At 46.9% G+C, this 18,371-nt stretch overlaps 1 protein-coding gene across 1 annotated transcript in view; it reads left to right on the top strand.

Moving 5' to 3' along the window:
* The window catches only part of LOC146866029 (uncharacterized), a 538,845-nt gene extending 525,246 nt beyond the window's left edge, over nucleotides 1–13,599 (top strand). Inside the window, exon 14 of the mRNA XM_085640219.1 lies at nucleotides 13,424–13,599. Coding sequence (XP_085496345.1) covers nucleotides 13,424–13,586 — 163 coding nt within the window. The 3' untranslated portion in view covers nucleotides 13,587–13,599. The remainder of the gene's footprint in view (nucleotides 1–13,423) is intronic.
* The last annotated feature ends 4,772 nt before the right edge of the window (nucleotides 13,600–18,371 follow it).

The following is an 18,371-nucleotide window of genomic DNA, read 5'->3' as shown; positions in this document are numbered from 1 at the left end:
TTTTATAACAGTTATTTGGGTGAGTGAATATCTTTATGGGTGTGGCGATGAGCAAATATATGTCTCAATGGTACATGTCCAACAAACTAGAAAAATAAAAGCCAGTGTATGTGTCAGTTGTTGTATATAAATAAGTATACATAAGACTCAGTGATTGTATGAGTGTCTGTATGGATAACTGTATACTTGTTATAGTGATTTTATAACACACTAAGTATGAGTTATTATCTATATGAATAGATGAAGTGGTGTTTTTATAAGTGTGTAGCTAAGTAAAAGTAAGTATGATCCATTGTTTACATAAGTGAGTAGGATGACTTCATAAGTGATTAGGATGTGTGCTGGTGTGTAATGTCGATATAGGTGTATAAGTATATTTGATAGTGTTCTATTGATCATTGAGAGCATGTATGAGTGAATCTGTAGGTAAGTGATTAGATGTGTGTATAGATCTAGGAATCACTGAGTGGGTGTTTAGAAACTTGTATTGGTGTGTCAATGGTTTTAAATCTGGCACTCTGTATTTTACAGTGAGTGATGAAAGGTTATACTAGTGTATGATGAGGTGTATCTGATTGTCACGTGGATGATGTCATCAGTGATGTCATCAGTGATGTAATTTGAGATGTCATCAGTGATGTCACTGACCATGTCATGAATAGTGTAATATGTGACATCATCAGCAGTGGATTGCGGGCGCGAGAGATGTAGTTAGTACAACTAACTATATCGGAGGAATTTCAATGGTTTTGTTCGAGCTAACTATAACACCCCTAAAACCTATGGGTTTTTAAGTAAATTATCAAGGTTTTTTTAAATGCTAATTCCTAACTATACCAGGCCTGAAACCTATGGTTTTTTCAGTGAATGTCAAAGGTTTTTTAAATGCTAATTCCTAACTATATCAGGCCTGAAACCTATGGTTTTTTCAGTGAATTTCAAAGGTTTTTTAAATGCTAATTCCTAACTATATCAGGCCTGAAACCTATGGTTTTTTCAGTGAATTTCAAAGGTTTTGTAAATGACAATTTTTTTTTTTTTTATTTTTTTTTTGAAACCGTTTATTGCAATCTCAAATATATACAGGTACGGGCCTACAACCTTCCGGCCGGCCGCTAAAATGACAGGAATAAATGACATATATATAATAAGGCACTTGGCGTTGCAGAGACGCTAAAGCAGGAGGTATCAGCAACGTGGGCCACATGACTCTAAGCCCACAATACGGTTTCGTTTTATACAACACAACAACATAAAACCACACCCGCAAGGCAACCCGAGAGCGAAAATGACAACATACGCTCCTCAAATGGGGGGACCCCAACCATACACTAAAATCGAAGGAGGGGAAGGGGAATAGGTCTGGGACTGGGAAAACTCTGTGCCCGGGATTGAGGGAGGGGGTCATCTAGGGGGACGGAGCTGGTGAAGCGGGAGGCAACAATGGCGGCTCGCAAATACCCCAGCGGTAGGCGTTCCAGGGGCCCCACAACTTCAGCCACGCCCCAGGCTTACCCCGCGCCACATACACCAGCTTCTCCCGGAACATACACCAATCCATGTGTTCTTTCCAGGCCGACACTGCCGGGGGCCTCTGGGATCCCCACAGTTGAGCGATGTCACGTTTAGCAATCATATAACCCAGCGTCACCCATCGCGTCTGCGGAACCGAGTAGTCGGTCGGTTCCCACACATTCAGCAGGCATCTCCTCGCTTCAGGCACCAGCACGACATGCGTAACCGCTCGCAGGACCTCATGCACACCACGCCAGAATCGCTCCACCCTCGGACATTCCCACAGAATATGTAAAAAGGTCGCCAATGCACCGCACCCACGCTTACACAGTCCATCCTCGGCATAGCCCATACGCAGAAGCCCCGGCCCCGTCACGTACACCCGGTGAAGTATCTTAAGCTGGACGAAACGAAGGCGAGCCGGGATGGCCACCTCCTTCGGGGAGGCCACCGCGGAAATCCAGTCCTCGTCGTCCAGCTCCAACCCATCGGCAACCCAAGCCTCGCGGAGCCCAGTCAGTAAGCCCGAGCGGTCATTAATCAACTTCTTGTAGATGAGGGAGATCGTGCTGTCCGGAACGTGGCCGTCTAGCACTCTATCCTCCAGTGGGGAGGACTCCGGAATGGCGGCCACGTCTGGGAAGACAGAGCCCAGTGCGTGACGGACCTGCAGGTATCGAAAGTATTCACTGCCCTGCAGCTGAAACTCCGCCTGTAGTGTCTCGAAAGTTTTGAATCCTCCCCTCGTCCAGAGGTCCCCCACTGTACTAATGCCTATCGTGTCCCACCTATCGAAGCCCTTCGAGGTCCATAGGGAGCCCAACCTCTCAGACGCATACAACGGTGACGCCCGGGTCAAACGGTCCTTCCATCCCATAGCTGCATTGGCCGCGTGCCATACTCGTACCATGACACGCGTGGGTCCCGTCAGGCGGGAGTCGGGCACGCTAGTGTAGAGCGCTCGATTGTAATCGCCACCGGGCAGGAGCATCTTGTCCATTTCAAATGCCGGGTTTAAGGCGGGCCCGTAGAGGCCGTGATTAATTGCAGCTAATTGGGAGGCCCAGTAATACCGCTTAATATCCGGGAGGGCAATCCCTCCGTCATACCACGGGAGCGTCAACTTTGCCAGGGCTATACGCGGCCTCCCGTCCCAGAACAGGCGGCGCTGCAAACTCTCCACCTCACGGAAGTAACGCGCCGGGACCAGGTCCATCGAGTTCTGGAGGGCGTACAGAAAGCGCGGTAACGACATCATCTTGAACAATGCCGCCCGGCCGAGCGACGAAAGCGGCAAGCGCCGCCAGCGCGCGACGTCCTCCTTCAAGCGCTGGAGGGGGGGAAGCAAATTCCGCTCGTAGCGGGCCACTGGGTCAGCGTAATATAGACGCCCAGGTAACGAAACCCCTGCGAGGCAATCTGGATCGGGCAGCCCCGCGGGAGAACAGGAGCCTCCCCGGAAAGCACATAGACACAGGATTTAGCCCAGTTGATGACAAGACCTGAGTTACGGCCGAAGGAGCGCAGAACATCGACCAGGACAATCAGTGATTTACGCGGGGAGGCTAAGTACAACAGGATGTCGTCGGCGTAGAGGGACACGCGGTCCTCATACTCAGGGGTCCAACGGAGACCACGGATAGAGGGGTGCCACCGCAGCCATTCCGCCAGGGGTTCCAAGGCCAGTGCAAACAGGAGCGGCGACAGGGGGCAACCCTGTCGCGTGCCCCGTCCCAGCACGAATGGGGCCGAGACTCGACCATTCACCACCACCTGCGCCAATGGGTCAGAGTACAACAATTTGACCCAGCTGATGAATCCCAGGCCAAATCCAAATTTCGCCAACATCGCCCAGATGTACGGCCACTCGAGCGTGTCAAACGCCATGGTGGCGTCCAAGGACGCCAAGATGGCCGGCTCCCGCATGAATGGAACACGCGCGAGCACCCCGTGCAAGCGCCGCAGGTTAAGGGCCGTGTTGCGATGGGGAATAAAGCCGGACTGGTCTTGGTGGACCAGGTCGCCCACCACGCCGACCAGCCGGTTGGCAAGCACCTTGGCGAGGATTTTAGGCTCCGCATTCAAGAGCGAGATCGGCCGATAGGATGTAACCCGGTCCCGCGGTCTCCCCTCCTTGTGGATAACCACGATGGTAGCTAGACGCTGGTCCGGCGGGAGGGAGCCCCGCGAGTGGGCCGCAAGGAACATCGCGCGGAGGTGAGGTGCCAGTACATCCGGTCGCAGCTTGTATAATTCGATAGGAAGGCCATTCGGGCCCATGGCCTTGCCCGAGGCGACCGAGCGTATGGCGAGGGCGATTTCATCCGAGGTGGGAGCGGCATCCAACGAATCCCTGTCCTCCACTGAAAGCGAGGGCAGCGCGATGTCCCGCAGCAGGGCATGGGAATCCTCCTCCGAGCAGGGAGAGACCGGAGAATATACCTCGCGGAAATGATCCGCGAAGCAAGAAACAATGCCTTCCGGCTCAGTAATTCGTACACCATCCATCCTCTCAATCAGCGGGACCACACGACTAGCTCTCTCCTTCTTATCCAACCACGCAATCAGTTTGCCAGCCTTATCACCCACATCGTACAGTCGCCCCTGTTGCTCTCTGCTAAGGCCCCTGGCCGCCTCCGTGACGAGGGCCCTATAGGCCGCCTGTTTAAGGTGTAGAACATGCAGCGCCGCGTCAGTCACCCCACTCCCCAGACCACCCTCCAATTCAGTAATTTCGGCCTCCACCCGGGTCACCTCCTCCTGTGCGCGTCTGCGGGCATGGGAGATAAAGGAGAGGGCCTCCCCTCTGAGAACTGTTTTAAAGGCTTCCCACAGGGAGATAGCCGACGGAACGGACCCCACATTCTCCTCGAAATACCGTTGCAATGATTTAATCAGATCAGAACGAATAGTGGGGTCACGCAGGTACCAAGCATTGATTGGGGCTACCCTGCCCTCTCCCCTCGGGAAGACACCCAAGTGCAGTAGGAGCGGGGAATGATCCGAAATACCCCGCGCCAGATGGCGCACCTCTCCCACCCTCCCAGCATAAGCCGCAGGGACAAGGACATAATCAAGCCGCGAGAGGCTACCATGGGCACCCGAATGGAAGGTGTACTGCAGCTGGGTGGGATGCTTTAAACGCCAGCAGTCCACCAATCCCAGTGTGTCTAAAAGGCCCGCTAACCACGCCTGTGCCCGGGGGAGGTCCCTAGGGGGATGACGATCCATAGTCCCAGAAGCCACCGCATTGAAATCCCCCCCAACCACCAGAAGCCCCCCCGGGAGGTCAAGGAGGAGGCGCCCCAGATCTGCAAAGGTGGTGGACTGTAGCCCCGGTGGGACGTACACAGAGACAAAGACAACTACCTTGCCCTCCATCCTCCCCACCAAGACAGTGTAGCGTCCCCTCTCATCATGGCGCACCTCGTCTATTTCCAACGGGAGCGAGTTCTTCACCATGATGCCCACCCCCCGCGAGCCCGACGTGAAGCCCGAGTGGGCCACCAAGCGATAGCCACGCCGATTCATGGCACAAAAGGAATTACCAATAAGGTGTGTCTCCTGCAGAAAGACCACATCAGGCGAAATCCGTTTCAGATACTGCAGGACCACACCCCGCTTGATCCTATCACCCAGTCCGCTAACATTCCAGGACAACAATGTCAAATCCCTACCCCCCATCACATAACAAAGCCATCAGTTGTCCCCCCAGAGCATCTCAAAAACAACAATACAATAACGGGTTTGCCTTGCGGTAAAAAGGAACCACACCCCACCCCAACCCACCCAACCCAACAGAACTCCCCCCACCCTGCACCCCTGCATGAGCCCAAACAGCCCCCCCAAAGTGCAGTGTGCCTGTCGCCCCATAGATAAGAAAACTAACTAGTCCCCCAGAGGAGGAGGGAGATCCCCCAAGAGACCCCACACGACCTCCACAGGAGGGGAACTTACCCTAACAGTCAATAGTGACAACAACGCAGTCCAGAGCAAGGCCTACCATTAGTCCCTCAGTCCTGATCCGGCGGGCCCTCCCCACCAACCGCACCCCCCCCCCACCCCCCCGGCCCCGATCTCCGGGCAAAGTGTCTAGCCAGTCCCCGGCCACCTCGGGTCGGTCAAAAAAGTGCGTGTGGCCATCCACCTCCACTCTCAGCTTAGCTGGAAAAAGCATCGCATATTTGAGATTCAGGTCCCTTAGGCGACGTTTAACACCAAGAAAGCTCAGCCTCTGCTTTTGGACTGCCGGAGTGAAGTCAGGATAGAAATTGATGTCCATATTGTCAAGTTTGACCGGCCCTTGTAGCCTGGAAGTCTGTAGGATGGCGTCTCTATCCCGAAAATTGAAGATCCGGGCGATGAGAGGCCTCGGAGGGGCTCCAACCTTAGGCCTACCCCCGGGGACCCTGTGGGCACGCTCCACCGCAAAGAATTTACTCAGCCCCCGAGGCCGGAGATGGGTGAGAACCAGGTCCTCCACAAATAGATCCACTGCCTCCGCCTCGCGTCCCTCCGGCACCCCGATAATGCGAACGTTGTTCCTCCGGGCCCGACCCTCGGAATCCTCCAGCCGACGATTCATCAGGGCGCTCGCCTGGCCAAGCCTGCGCACCTCCTGTTGGAGGGCCGCCACGTCCGTGGTGAGGCCCGTGGTAGAGTGGGCCAAAGAGTCGACCCGGTCGTTGGTTTTAGACAAATCAGCCCTCACGAGGCCCACGTCCACGAGGACCGAGTCAATCTTCTGGGCCAGAGTGTCGAAGCGCTGGTCCACCGAGGCCTTCATCTCGGCGATGGCGCCCATGACGTCTCGGAGGGTCAGGTCCGTGGGCAGAGCGGAAACATCAGTCGGGCCCGTAGGGGACCTACGCGGCGCCTCTGGGGATCCCTTCTGTAGGGTGTAGCGGTCCATACTGTTGGATTGCTGGGCCGCGCCACGGCGGGTCGATTTTATCTTAGCCCGATCGCCATCTTGTTTTGTGGACATGGTTTCGATCCCCAAGACGAGTCAGTCTCCTCAAGAAAAGGGGGGGGCCGACAATCCAGTTCAAGGGGTCCAGGGGGGAGCGACCACCGCTCCGCAGGACGGACCGCAGCTGGCGGACCGGCAGGGCACCCCAGCGAGACCACACCACCGCACACCGCCCCGCAACCCAACCTCGCCTGGCAGCAAGGAGGGCGCAAAAGCGAAAGTGAAAGTGCAGGGTACGCGAGTCACCCAGCCTTGCCCGCCGCTGTTGTTCACTTTGTGTCCGGATCGCCCCACAACTCCAGTACGGGGGGCCCGTGTGGAGAAGGCCGCAAACCTCAATCGATACTCCTGCCGGTGTCCGAGGTCCGATTTAAAAACGGAAAACGGGCGTCACCTCTGCTCGGGCTCACAAACACAGTCCCCTCATCTGGGACAGGATTCTGTCAGGATTTATGCAGGAGGTCGCGGAGGTCCTCGGGAGCCTCGCACCTACGCGGCCATCTTGGTTGCGCGCTAGGCTCCTCCCCCGTAAATGACAATTTTTAATATATTAATTGTTATACTGATTTTTTTTATACTGATTTCATACATTTTTTTAACTATTTATTCTTAGATATTTTATTTTTTAATTACATTATAATTACATTATACATTACAATACACAATATACTTTCTCAGAATGAATTACTTTAGTTTAAATACTTTGCAAATAGACAATAGACGTTTAAGTACAGTAGTTACAGTTGTTGCAATGGGTAACACAATTTTAAACACAATGCAACATTGAGCTCAATGTGAATTTCTAGTCAAATGCAATTAGTTACTTTATGGATTACTTTTCTAACCACAGGACTGGATCCTAGATTCAGTCCTTGGACATCTCCTGTAAACAGTTGAGTAAAAGCATTTTTAAGTTACAGTAGTGATTTTTAAGGAATATTATTGTATTTTAAAAGTTGACAGAAATGTTTTCACATAGAATCACCAATGTTATCCTATGGCAGAAAATTCACTTAGGGTAAATAGGCTACTTTTTCTTACTCAGTGGTGGATCCTGGATCCAGCACTGGTGAATCTCCTGTAAACAGTTGAAAGAATGTATTTAAGTCATACAGACGATTTTTTAGGAATATTTTTAGTTTGTGAAAATAGACACTTAGAAACTTTTCTGCTGAAAACCACACAATGGATTCCTATGGAAGGAAATACAAGTTACTGGTAAGTACGCTTAGAATTACTTTTCAGGGTCAATGCTTGGCTAAAAGATGCAGCACTGGGTTCTCTCCTGATAACAGGTGAGTAAATCGGAATTCGTAGTTCGACTGATTTTAGAGGAATATTTGTACGTTTCAAAAATGGACACAGAAACTTTTCTGCTGAAAACCACACAATGGATTCCTATGAAAGGAAATACAAGTTACTGGTAAGTACGCCTAGAATTACTTTTTGGGGTCAGTGCTGGGCTAATAGATGCAGCACTGGGTTCTCTCCTGATAACAGGTGGGTAAATTGGAATTCGTAGTTCGACTGATTTTAGAGGAATATTTGTAAATTCCAAAACTCCACACTTAGAAGAATTTCCAAAGGAAAGCAGTCAATGTTAGCCTATGGAATGAAATTCAAGTAACTGGTAAGTACGGTTAAAATTACTTTTCAGGATCAGTACTGGGCTCAAAGTTGCAGCACTGAGGTCACTCCTGATAACAGGTGAGTAAATCGGAATTCGTAGTGTGGATGATTTTAGAGGAATATTTTTATGTTTCAAAAATCGACACTTAGAAACTTTTTCTGCAAAAAGCAGGCAATGATATCCTATGGAAGGAAATTCAAGTTACTGGTAAGTACGGTTAGAATTACTTTTCAGGATCAGTACTGGGCTCAAAGATGCAGCACTGAGGTCTCTCGTGATAACAGGTGAGTAAATCGGAATTCGTAGTTCGGCTGATTTTAGAGGAATATTTGCACAATGGTGAAGGAAGGGGGCGGTGCCTGAGGTGACATGTGTGCAAACACGCCCTGTGGCGCGTTTTGAGTTGGGGAAATAATTCCTCTTCAATCCTGAGGTCCCCTGGGGCCCAACTAGTCCACCAGGTACCTCCAGTATGCGCCAGGGAGCTGCGTTGCAGAGAGGTGTTCAGAGGCCATGCCCCTTTTTACAACACTCTGCAACGCAGCTCCGTGGCGCTTACTGGAGGTACATGGTGGGCTTGTTGGCCCCCAGGGGACTTCAGGCTTGAAGAGGAATTTATTCCCCAACTTAAAATGCACCACAGGGCGTGTTTGCACACATATCACCTCAGGCCCTGCCCCCTACCTTCACCACTGTGCAAACGCGCCCCGTGGTGCGTTTTAAGTTGGGGGATTAAGTCCCTTTGAATTCTGAGGGTCCCTGGGGTCCAACTAGCCCATCAGGTACCTCCAGTAAGCGCCACAAGGCTGCGTTGCTGAGTGTTGTAAAAAGGGGCATGGCCTCTGAACACCTCTCTGCAAGGCAGCTCTCTGGTGCATACTGGAGGTACCTGGTGGACTAGTTGGCCCCCAGGGGACCTCAGGATTGAAGAGGAATTAATTCCCCAACTTAAAACGCGCCACAGGGCGTGTTTGCACACATATCACCTCAGGCCCCCCCCCTACCTGCACCACTGTGCAAACGCGCCCCGTGGCGCGTTTTAAGTTGGGGGATTAAGTCCCTTTGAATCCTGAGGGTCCCTGGAATCCAACTAGCCCACAAGGTACCTCCAGTAAGCACCACAAGACTGCGTTGCAGAGAGGTGTAAAAAGGGGCGTGGCCTGGAGCACCTCTCTGCAACGCAGCCCTGCGGCACTTACTGGAGGTACCTGGTGGGCTAGTCGGCCCCCAGGGACCCCCAGTATTGAAGAAGAATTAATTCCCCAATTTAAAACGTGCCACAGGGCTTGTTTGCAGAGTGTGCTTGTGAGGGGGCGGGGCCTAGGGGCGATCACGTCTTTCTTTTAAAAAACTTTTTTTAAAGGGGGGCTGTGTGGCCCCCCTTCCTTTTACTTTTTTGTGGCTCTGGGGACCCCATCCCCCAGGGCCTCACCCCCAAATTAAAATTAAAAAAATAATAAATACGGGAAGAGGGCTGTGTGGCTCCCCTCCTGTGGCCAATTCCAGGCCCCGGGGACCCCATCCCCTGGTGCATGGCCAACTTTAGAAATATTTTTATGGAGGGGGGCTGCGTAGCCCCCCTCCTCTGGCCACTTAAGGCCCCGGGGACCCCATCCCCTGGGGCTGGCCATTGATATTTTATTTTTTTGGTTAATGGATGAGGGGGGCCGCGTGGCCCCCCTCCCAGGCCACTTATGTCCCCGGGGACCCCATCCCACGGGACCTGGCCTCTAGTTGGGGACCGTGGGGGGTCCCCAATCCCCCCACGGTCCCAGCCGGCTCCCCGGCTCCCCGCCTCCTGCAGGAGCCGGCATTGCTTTTCCACATGGGGAGCAGCTAACATGCTGCTCCCCATATGGAAAAGCAATCTGCTCTGCTTCCTTGAAGCAAGACCAGGTTTCCCTGCTCTCGCTTCAATTAAGCAAAGGAGTTTGCAATGGCAGAGTGGGAGCCACGAGGCTCCCGCCCTGTGATTGCAAACAGCAGTCTCCCGGAGGTGGGCACCCCGGGACACTGCAGGAGCCGGCCCTGGGGGGGTGGCGGTCCCCAGGGCCACAACAAGGCTCCAGGAGGGGGGCCGCGTGGCCCCCTCCCACATCTGTTAGCAGCCCCGGGGTGGCAGTCCCTGGGGCTAGGGGGCCGCAGAGCCCCCCCACACCCAATTTTTTGTAGCCCCGGGGGGTGGCAGTCCCCGGGGCTGGGGGGAGCCTGAGAGCCCCCAACCAATATTAATAAGCCCCAGGGGGTGGTGGTCCCCGGGGCACTGTGGGGGGGATTGGGACCCCCCACACTATTTTTTTTAAATGCCCCCGGGATTTGGCACCCCGGGGGCCAATTACCAAAGAAGCGCTGGGTGCGTGAATTTCGCCAATTTTATTTTTTTTTTTAAATGCTTTTTTTGGCCCTGGAGGTCCTTGTGGGACCCTCTGAGCAGGCCTAGGGGGTCAGGGTATTTCTACCCTGCTCCCTTTTCGCATTTTGCGCGTTTGTTTCTTAGGTTTCTCATGCCTTGGTTCTACCGGAGCTGGCCAAAGGTTTTGAAAATTTCTCGAAGATTCGTCAATTTGCGTCAAAGTTATTCCAAATAGAATGTTGCGGATTTCCTATGGAAAATAGGTCCTAACTATATCTACCTACTGGCGACCGCCAGTAGGTAATATATATATATGTATCTCACCTACTGTTGAGAGCCATTAGGTAGTTATAGTTAGGACCAAGTTTTCCCATAGACAAAGCGTTTTTTGTTTTGCCGTTTGACAAATCTTCACAAAATATTCAAAGAAAAGGGTCCTGTTGTGTTTAATTCTGCATGGATAGTTTTGGGGTGATTCGTCAAGTGGGAACTGAGAAGAAGTGGGGTCCCAAAACAATGTTTCCCTGCAATGTCTATGGGTAGTTTGCAACTTTTAGACACGACTACAGGCCAAACTGCTGAACTGATTTACACCAAATTTGGCAGAAAGCTAGCTCTTGGAACACAAAGAGCCCTTTTTATAATTTGATGTAAATCTGTTCAGTAGTTTTGGAGTTATTAAAGAAATAAAACTTGGTATATCTAGGGACTCGGATCCTCCACGGATCCACTGTTACCCGATGCAATGATATCTTACTTTACTTCACAAAAAACACACAAATTCACTGAAAAAAACAAAGGTTACAGGTGTGTTATAACTAGGTTCATGATTTACCCACACAAAACCGCTAACATTCAGCAGTTATAGTTATACTTATCTGAAGAAACTATAACTCATGCCATTAAGTAATTTAGGCTATGAAGTTAGTTACTTAACATTAGAATAAGTATATCTATAAGTGCAGAATTTCTATGGTTTTGGGTGGGTAAAACATGAACCTAACTATAACATCCTGTAACCTTTGTTTTTTCAGTGAATAAATATATGAATAAAATGTTTTTGAATAGGCGGGTAGGCGGGTCGCAACAGCACCTATGTAGTTATGGATAAGTCAAAGCTTCCATTGCAAAGGCATTTTTTTTTTTAAATAACTTTCATTCTCTCCACCAGATCTGTATGGAAATTTAAAAAAATAAAATGTTTCTCAGATGTGGGTTTGTCATGGCAAGTTTTCTGCATATCCTTCAAGGGGTGAGAAGCGGATCAATTAGTCATTATTCCATATTAAGCCCTCTAGGATTATTTGTTCTCCTCTTCATAAAAACTCCAAACTTGGCGTGAAAGTAAAACTTTACTTAATGAAGTGCCTCAATGAAGTGCCTTTGCTTGGTATGGTGCCAATTTTGTATGGTGTTTTTGATTAATTAGGCACTTCAAAAATGTGTCGGTTGGCATTGAAGGTGTTAAACAGTTTAGATAAAGATAGACATTTAGTATGTGTGCGACATGCAAACCTATTCCCTAAATACCCACTTCTTCATGCTTTACGCAGATGCATCTAGAGGTTGACTGTTTAGAGGATGGGAAAAGTATATAGGAGCTGGATTAGATTTTCGAACCTATAATCCACCTCTTATATAAAATCAGCATCCATAACTATACCAAGACCTTGACTTCACATCCTCACTGAGGGGCTGACTGACATTTTTTGACAACAGATAAAAGCTTCTGCAACATCAGTTAGTGAAAGCTTGTTGTATATCAAGACCTAGAAAGGAGGAGTCACACTGCTTTGAAGAGGACGCCATCACCTGCAAGGTTAAAAATGTCTAATTTATCTCCCCCGTCAGTGTGCGTCTGTGCCGGCCTGCCCATATTATCAACAACTTTGAAGCTTATACAAATGGAAGGACCTTTTTTGATTAGCTTCTTCTACCCCTTTGTCGTGACTCAGGGAAAGATTGACACATTTCACGTTTCAACATATCCTCAGACATCCTCTATGAGGCTTTTTTGGTGCTAAGCGACAGTTTAGTTGCACACCATGCATACCTCTGGCAGCTCATTCTAATTTGGAAAGTACAAATTAGGAGCAAATGTGAACTTAGCTTGTTGACTTATAATTCATGTGTGTTCATGAGAAGGAACAAGCATACAAGATGAAACACACAACCTCAGACAGGGACACGCAGGGGCACAGACAAGATACAGATGTGCATGTATAAATATTCAAAAACATATCTAGGCTCATTCACAGGTACACACACAAAGGCATATACACATAAGCACATGCCTATAGATTATTAGAGGCACAACACAGTCTTGCATATCCAAAAAACATACACGGAGCTGTGCATTCACTAGCGAATGCAGGCACACATGGCCGCAACACACACTCAATATCCTACATGATGATACCCATACCTGACTTGCTGAGATCCAATGAATCCTTAAATTGGTGTCCACTGAAAGGGCATCTGTACTTGGGCCTGGGCTGTGGCAAAGGAATAGTATGGAGATGAGGGGTCCAGACTTCTGATTTCCTTTTTTGGGACTGCCACCTGTGAGATGGTCACACTTGAAGAGTGGTATCCACCCGCAACTACCAGCATAAATTAAGTACTGCCACAAACATACATGTTTATGGGCATTTCCACATATCCAAAGCAATCTATGTCCTGGAATGCCCACTTCCCACCACTTCAGTGCATTTCACCACTCCAGATGTCTCTGCATTCTCGGCGGGGACAGTTCACAGTAGTAAATGCATTAGAACCTGACAGCAAATCCTTTGTCCATTTTTGGCAGAGATAAAAGTGTTACATTTGGCGGGAAACTTAATGTCAATCACCAGAAATACCATTATGAATAGGCCATAATAAAGTTTACTCTACAAATGCAAATGAAACCAATATTGCCAATATAAATTTTAATATTCTGAATTTATTGCAGGGAGCAGGAGGCAGTGAAGCTTTCACGAAATCTCGCCAATGCCAAGATTGAATTAGAAAATGCAGAGCTTGAAAAAATTGCATTGGAATGTATACGCTTGGGGGAAATTCCAGCATGGATTGTTAAGAACAGCGTGTATTTACCCATCTCAGATGTGCAATAATTCCTGCCCTGCCCATCAGTTCCATCGATTCTTCCATCTACGAATATGTAAATCATTATTTAAATAAAAAATCATGAAATGTGTTACACTGTATAGGTATGAAATTTCAAATCGGTATACATTGTAGACATCTTCTAAAAAAAGTGCTTTCTTGAGACCAAGGTTTCTCTCCAAGACACAATGGGAAGAGAAGACATCTGGTTTATGTAATGTACATATTTGAACGTTAATAAATATCCTCAAAGAGGCTTCGAGATAATATTGTCTTGGAACTACGGGTCAAATATGCAAAGTCTTTTTACAGTCACAACCATTCCAATGTAGAAGTTGGGACTGCAAACATCCTTATTGCAATGCACTGCACCAATATGAGGGTCTGTTACTTTTTCAACTCCTAAAAGGGGCTTAGAAAGGGATAAGGGATCGCTAATTTGAAGGGGAGTGTTGTAGGTGGCACTTCCTTTACATAAAAATCAATGGTTCAGGACTGAATTAGTGGCCATAAGCCATTAAAGAGTTACCGGCCCCCAAGTTGGGCTGGTAACGTATTCAACAAGATGAAAGGAGTCACCCTTGGAGCCCATTTACCCTTTGTGAATGTAAATAATTTTTGTGGGGGAGTAGAGGTCCGCGTGATCACTGCCAACTCTCAAATAAACTTTTGTTTTATAAATGCAGGCCTATTTCCTATTAAGGAAAATGGACTGCATATAAAAATAGTTTTATTTATAAAAAATCAATCACAGACAAGGTGGCCTGCTGGCCCTTATATGCGACCATCCCTGTGATGGTGACCAATCAGATTGAGTCTCAATGTGTGGCCTACCTATTGAATATTTATTAGGTAGGATGGATTGCAATTCAATCTGATTCTGTTTCTTAATGAACTGACCTATTTGTTCATAAGTGGTTTGTAAAATCATTACCTGGTCACATATTGTGACAGTATTGCATTCATTAATATTGCACCTGGGCATATTTTCTGAAGCCTTTGTGCTGTGTCTTTTACAGATTACTTAGCACAGTTTCATGTGGTGAGCAAAGATTGGTTATCTTTTGCATTACTATCCTAACCTCTTTTCGGCTCTTCTTCCCTGATTAGTCAGAATTCCATAACATCAATTTGTTTTTGCCTTCAGACCTTAGATAAGCTCTGTACCATAGTTTGTTCTTTAACTAGAAATATATGATAAAGACATGATGTTGTTATACTTTAAATAAATGAACAAAGTGAAAATATTTCTAATTCCTTACTACTAATGAATTCCTGCATACTTCATTTCTATGGTATAGACCACCCTAGCTTAGCATAATCCTAGACAGGGGCATTGAAAGCTTTTGTAGGGATATTTTTGCAGATTATACACAACCCATCTCTACGTTTCTTTGAACCAGATGTTTTTTATGATTGCATAAGGGCTGATTCACAGAATTGTCCATTTGCGACAGCAAAAAAGCATTTTGGTATGTATCAAACCCAAACTGTGTTTTAGTAGCATGTTACCAAATCACAATTTTGGGACACCCCTTCCAAAAACCGATTTGGAATGCTACGTACTAATGTTTTGCGACCGAATTCTGGTCACAAAACAATGATTTACTGACTAAAGAAGTGCTGTGGTAATGTGTTCGCAAATGGGAAGCAGTCCCTAGCGACCCCGTCCCCTTTGTGAATGTAAAAAAAAAGTTCGTTCAAGAGGAGGCCGTGGTCTATGAATGAATGAAAGACATTTATAAAGTGCATGGCTACCCAACAGAACTGTGTCTTCTTAAACATACAAAAGAAGAAACATTTCTTTTTAAATGCATCCTGTTTTCCTTTAGGAAAAAAGGGTCGCATTTTTAAAAAAAACGTCACACACATGGTGGTCTGGTGACCTCAGCAAGGCGCCATCCCTGTGATGAAGTCTATTCATTATGGGTCGCAAATTGTGACCTACCTCATTAATATTCATGAGGCAGGTCGACTTTCAACCGACGAGGAATTACTATTTTAAAAATAAAAGTTTCATACATTAGTAACTGTGGTTCCCAATTTGCGATTGGGTAATAAATTCAGTTTGGAAATTGCAATTACTTATGTTTATACTTGTGTTTCGCAAACTGAAAATTTAACTCATGCATTTTGTTTTTACACCGGTTTCAGATTTATAATGTATGAAACGCTTGAGACATGAACAATGAGATTACATACTGTTTTAATCGATCTCATTATTATGCTGTATTATAGGATCAATTGGTCCAGAGATACTTCCCCCACTTGAGGGATATTAGTGGAACATTAGCTTGACGGCATAATATGCAGAATATTCAATGCCCACGGCAGCTTGGGGGCTTCTGTAATACTGCGATTTGTAATCATGCAACAGTGCTTAATTATCTGTTTCAGATTTACAACGCATGAATTGCTCGAGACATGTCGTCTCCAATTATAGAGATATGCTATTAAGGTGAAACTAAACCTTTTCCAATATGGCCGCCATTGTAACCTTGCACACTGATGCATTCTGTAGTCCTTCTTCTGTGTTCTTTTTTTTTTTTTTTTTTTTTTTTTTAAACAATTTTTTATTGATGCAGTTGGATATTACATGATACAATAGACAGAAACAATTATTAACAGCATTTATACTTCAGCGACATCTTTAAAGAACTAAACCTAAAAAGAAAAAGAGAATCAAAACCGAATGGCAGTATATATATACATTCCACAGTGCAGTATACGTCACTCACTTGGTCTTGCAGCGATCCATTCAGAGATAGGAGACCACATCATTTTACCGAAATCCTGAATTTTCTTCCCCTTCTGAGCATAGAGAGATATCTCGATATTATATATGCCCAATAATCTGGATAGCCATATCTGGAAAGAGGGGGCATTTGTATCCTTCCAACCTGAGGTAATTAATATCCGAAGCACCGCTACAGATATAAAAACCAGGGCTTCCTCAGCTTTCCCAAGATTTAATCTATTATCTATGCCAAGTAGCATCAAAGAGGAGGACAATTCTATCCTCTGGCCTAATAGCTCCCCCCAGAATTTAGCTATCTCTCCCTGGATGGCTAATAGCGAACCACAATTATAAAACATATGCAACAGATCTGCTTGAGCCATGTTACATCTGGGGCATCTATCATCATCTCTAACCCCCCATGAAAAGAGCTTTGCAGGGGTATAATACAGATCGAACAGGGTCTTATAATGCTGAGCCCTCAAGTTCGTAGAGCAAAATACTTTTTTATTCAAATAAAGAGCCATGTCCAAATCAACATCTGGGTTCCCTAATTTCCGAGCAAGTGTATTCTCCATTTTCCCGATATCACTTTTAATTTCACCCAACAAAAACGTATAGATTATTTTAATTCTCAAGCCCCCTTTTACCAACATATCAATCAAAGGGACTTCTGACACAATAGGCAGCCTGAGTCTTAAACCCTTGAATACACTAACCAATTGAACATAAAAGAGCCAATGACTTGAAGGGATACCAGCTCTACTCTGGAGTACATCAAAACCCTTTATCCCATCTTCACCCACCAGGTCTCCTAGTGTACTAATGCCGTGCTCCTGCCAAATCCGTAAATTCCTATCTAAACCCCTCCCCCAGAATATACTAGAATTACTAAGGTGGAGATACGCATGAATTTTGGGAATTTTAAAGAGCCTAGAAATAGCTCTCCAAACTCCCCAAACACCTTCCAAGATCTTAAAACGAGGTTTTTTATAATATCTACGCTCAACTTCACACATCAGTAAACCTTGTGCTTTTCTTCCAACTAATAACTCGAAAATAGATGGTGGCATCTGTGGATCTCTATCCGCTAGGTTAGGAGACTGTGTAGACTGAAAAGGGATGGACATTTCAGCTAACACACAGGACTAATGATAAAGTCTTAAATTCGGTAAGGTGAGCCCACCCCTATCCCTCGGGAGTGACAATAAATTTGTGGAGCGTCTAATTTTCCCGTACTGCCAAATAAACCTTATAAAAATTGATTCTAGCCGTTTGATAATTTTTTCCTCAACTAACAACGGTATAGCACGGAACAAATATAAAATTTTTGGGAACATTGTCATTTTGAGGACATTCACCCTCCCAATCAATGATAGATGTAGAACATCAATTCTTTTCAGATCGGTTTCAATCAATTTTCCAAGTGGGATAAAATTCTCCTCTGCAATCCTATCAACTGATGCATTGATTCTAACACCCAAATAAATTGCCGAGTCCATATATCTGGAGTCAGATTTGACGACATTTGCCGTACATATAATTTGTGTTTTTGATTCGTTTAACAAGTAGCCAGATTTATAACCAAATGATTTGGCCAATTGAGCCAGAACACCAAGTGCCTGTTGAGGGTTAGTAGTAATTACTGCCAGGTCATCTGCATACGCCATAATCTTATTTTCATACCCATTATATATCACAGGTCTTATCATAGGGTTGGCTAAAATCTCCCTAATCAAAGGGTCGATATAGAGGGCAAAGAGGATAGGGGAGCAGGGACAGCCTTGACGCGTACCTCTGCTTATAAGGATTTTTTCCGAACACTCACCCATAACCACAATCCGTGCAACTGGATCAACATACATTGCTCTCAATGCTTTAATACAGTTCTTGCCAAAGCCCCTACCAATTAAAATCTGCCAAAGAAAGTTCCACCCAACACGATCAAAGGCTTTCTCTGCATCGAGCAGGATCATGGCCATCTCTCCCCCCACTGCCGACTGGACATCAAATAGAGCTATCGCCCTCCTAATGTGGTCCGTAGTACCACGACCAG

This window comes from Triturus cristatus, chromosome 2_1 (assembly GCF_964204655.1).
Source record: "Triturus cristatus chromosome 2_1, aTriCri1.1, whole genome shotgun sequence".
In the NCBI taxonomy this organism is placed as follows: Eukaryota; Metazoa; Chordata; class Amphibia; order Caudata; family Salamandridae; genus Triturus; species Triturus cristatus.
Note: the sequence above shows the minus strand (reverse complement) of the source record. Positions and strands in the feature narration are given on the sequence as shown.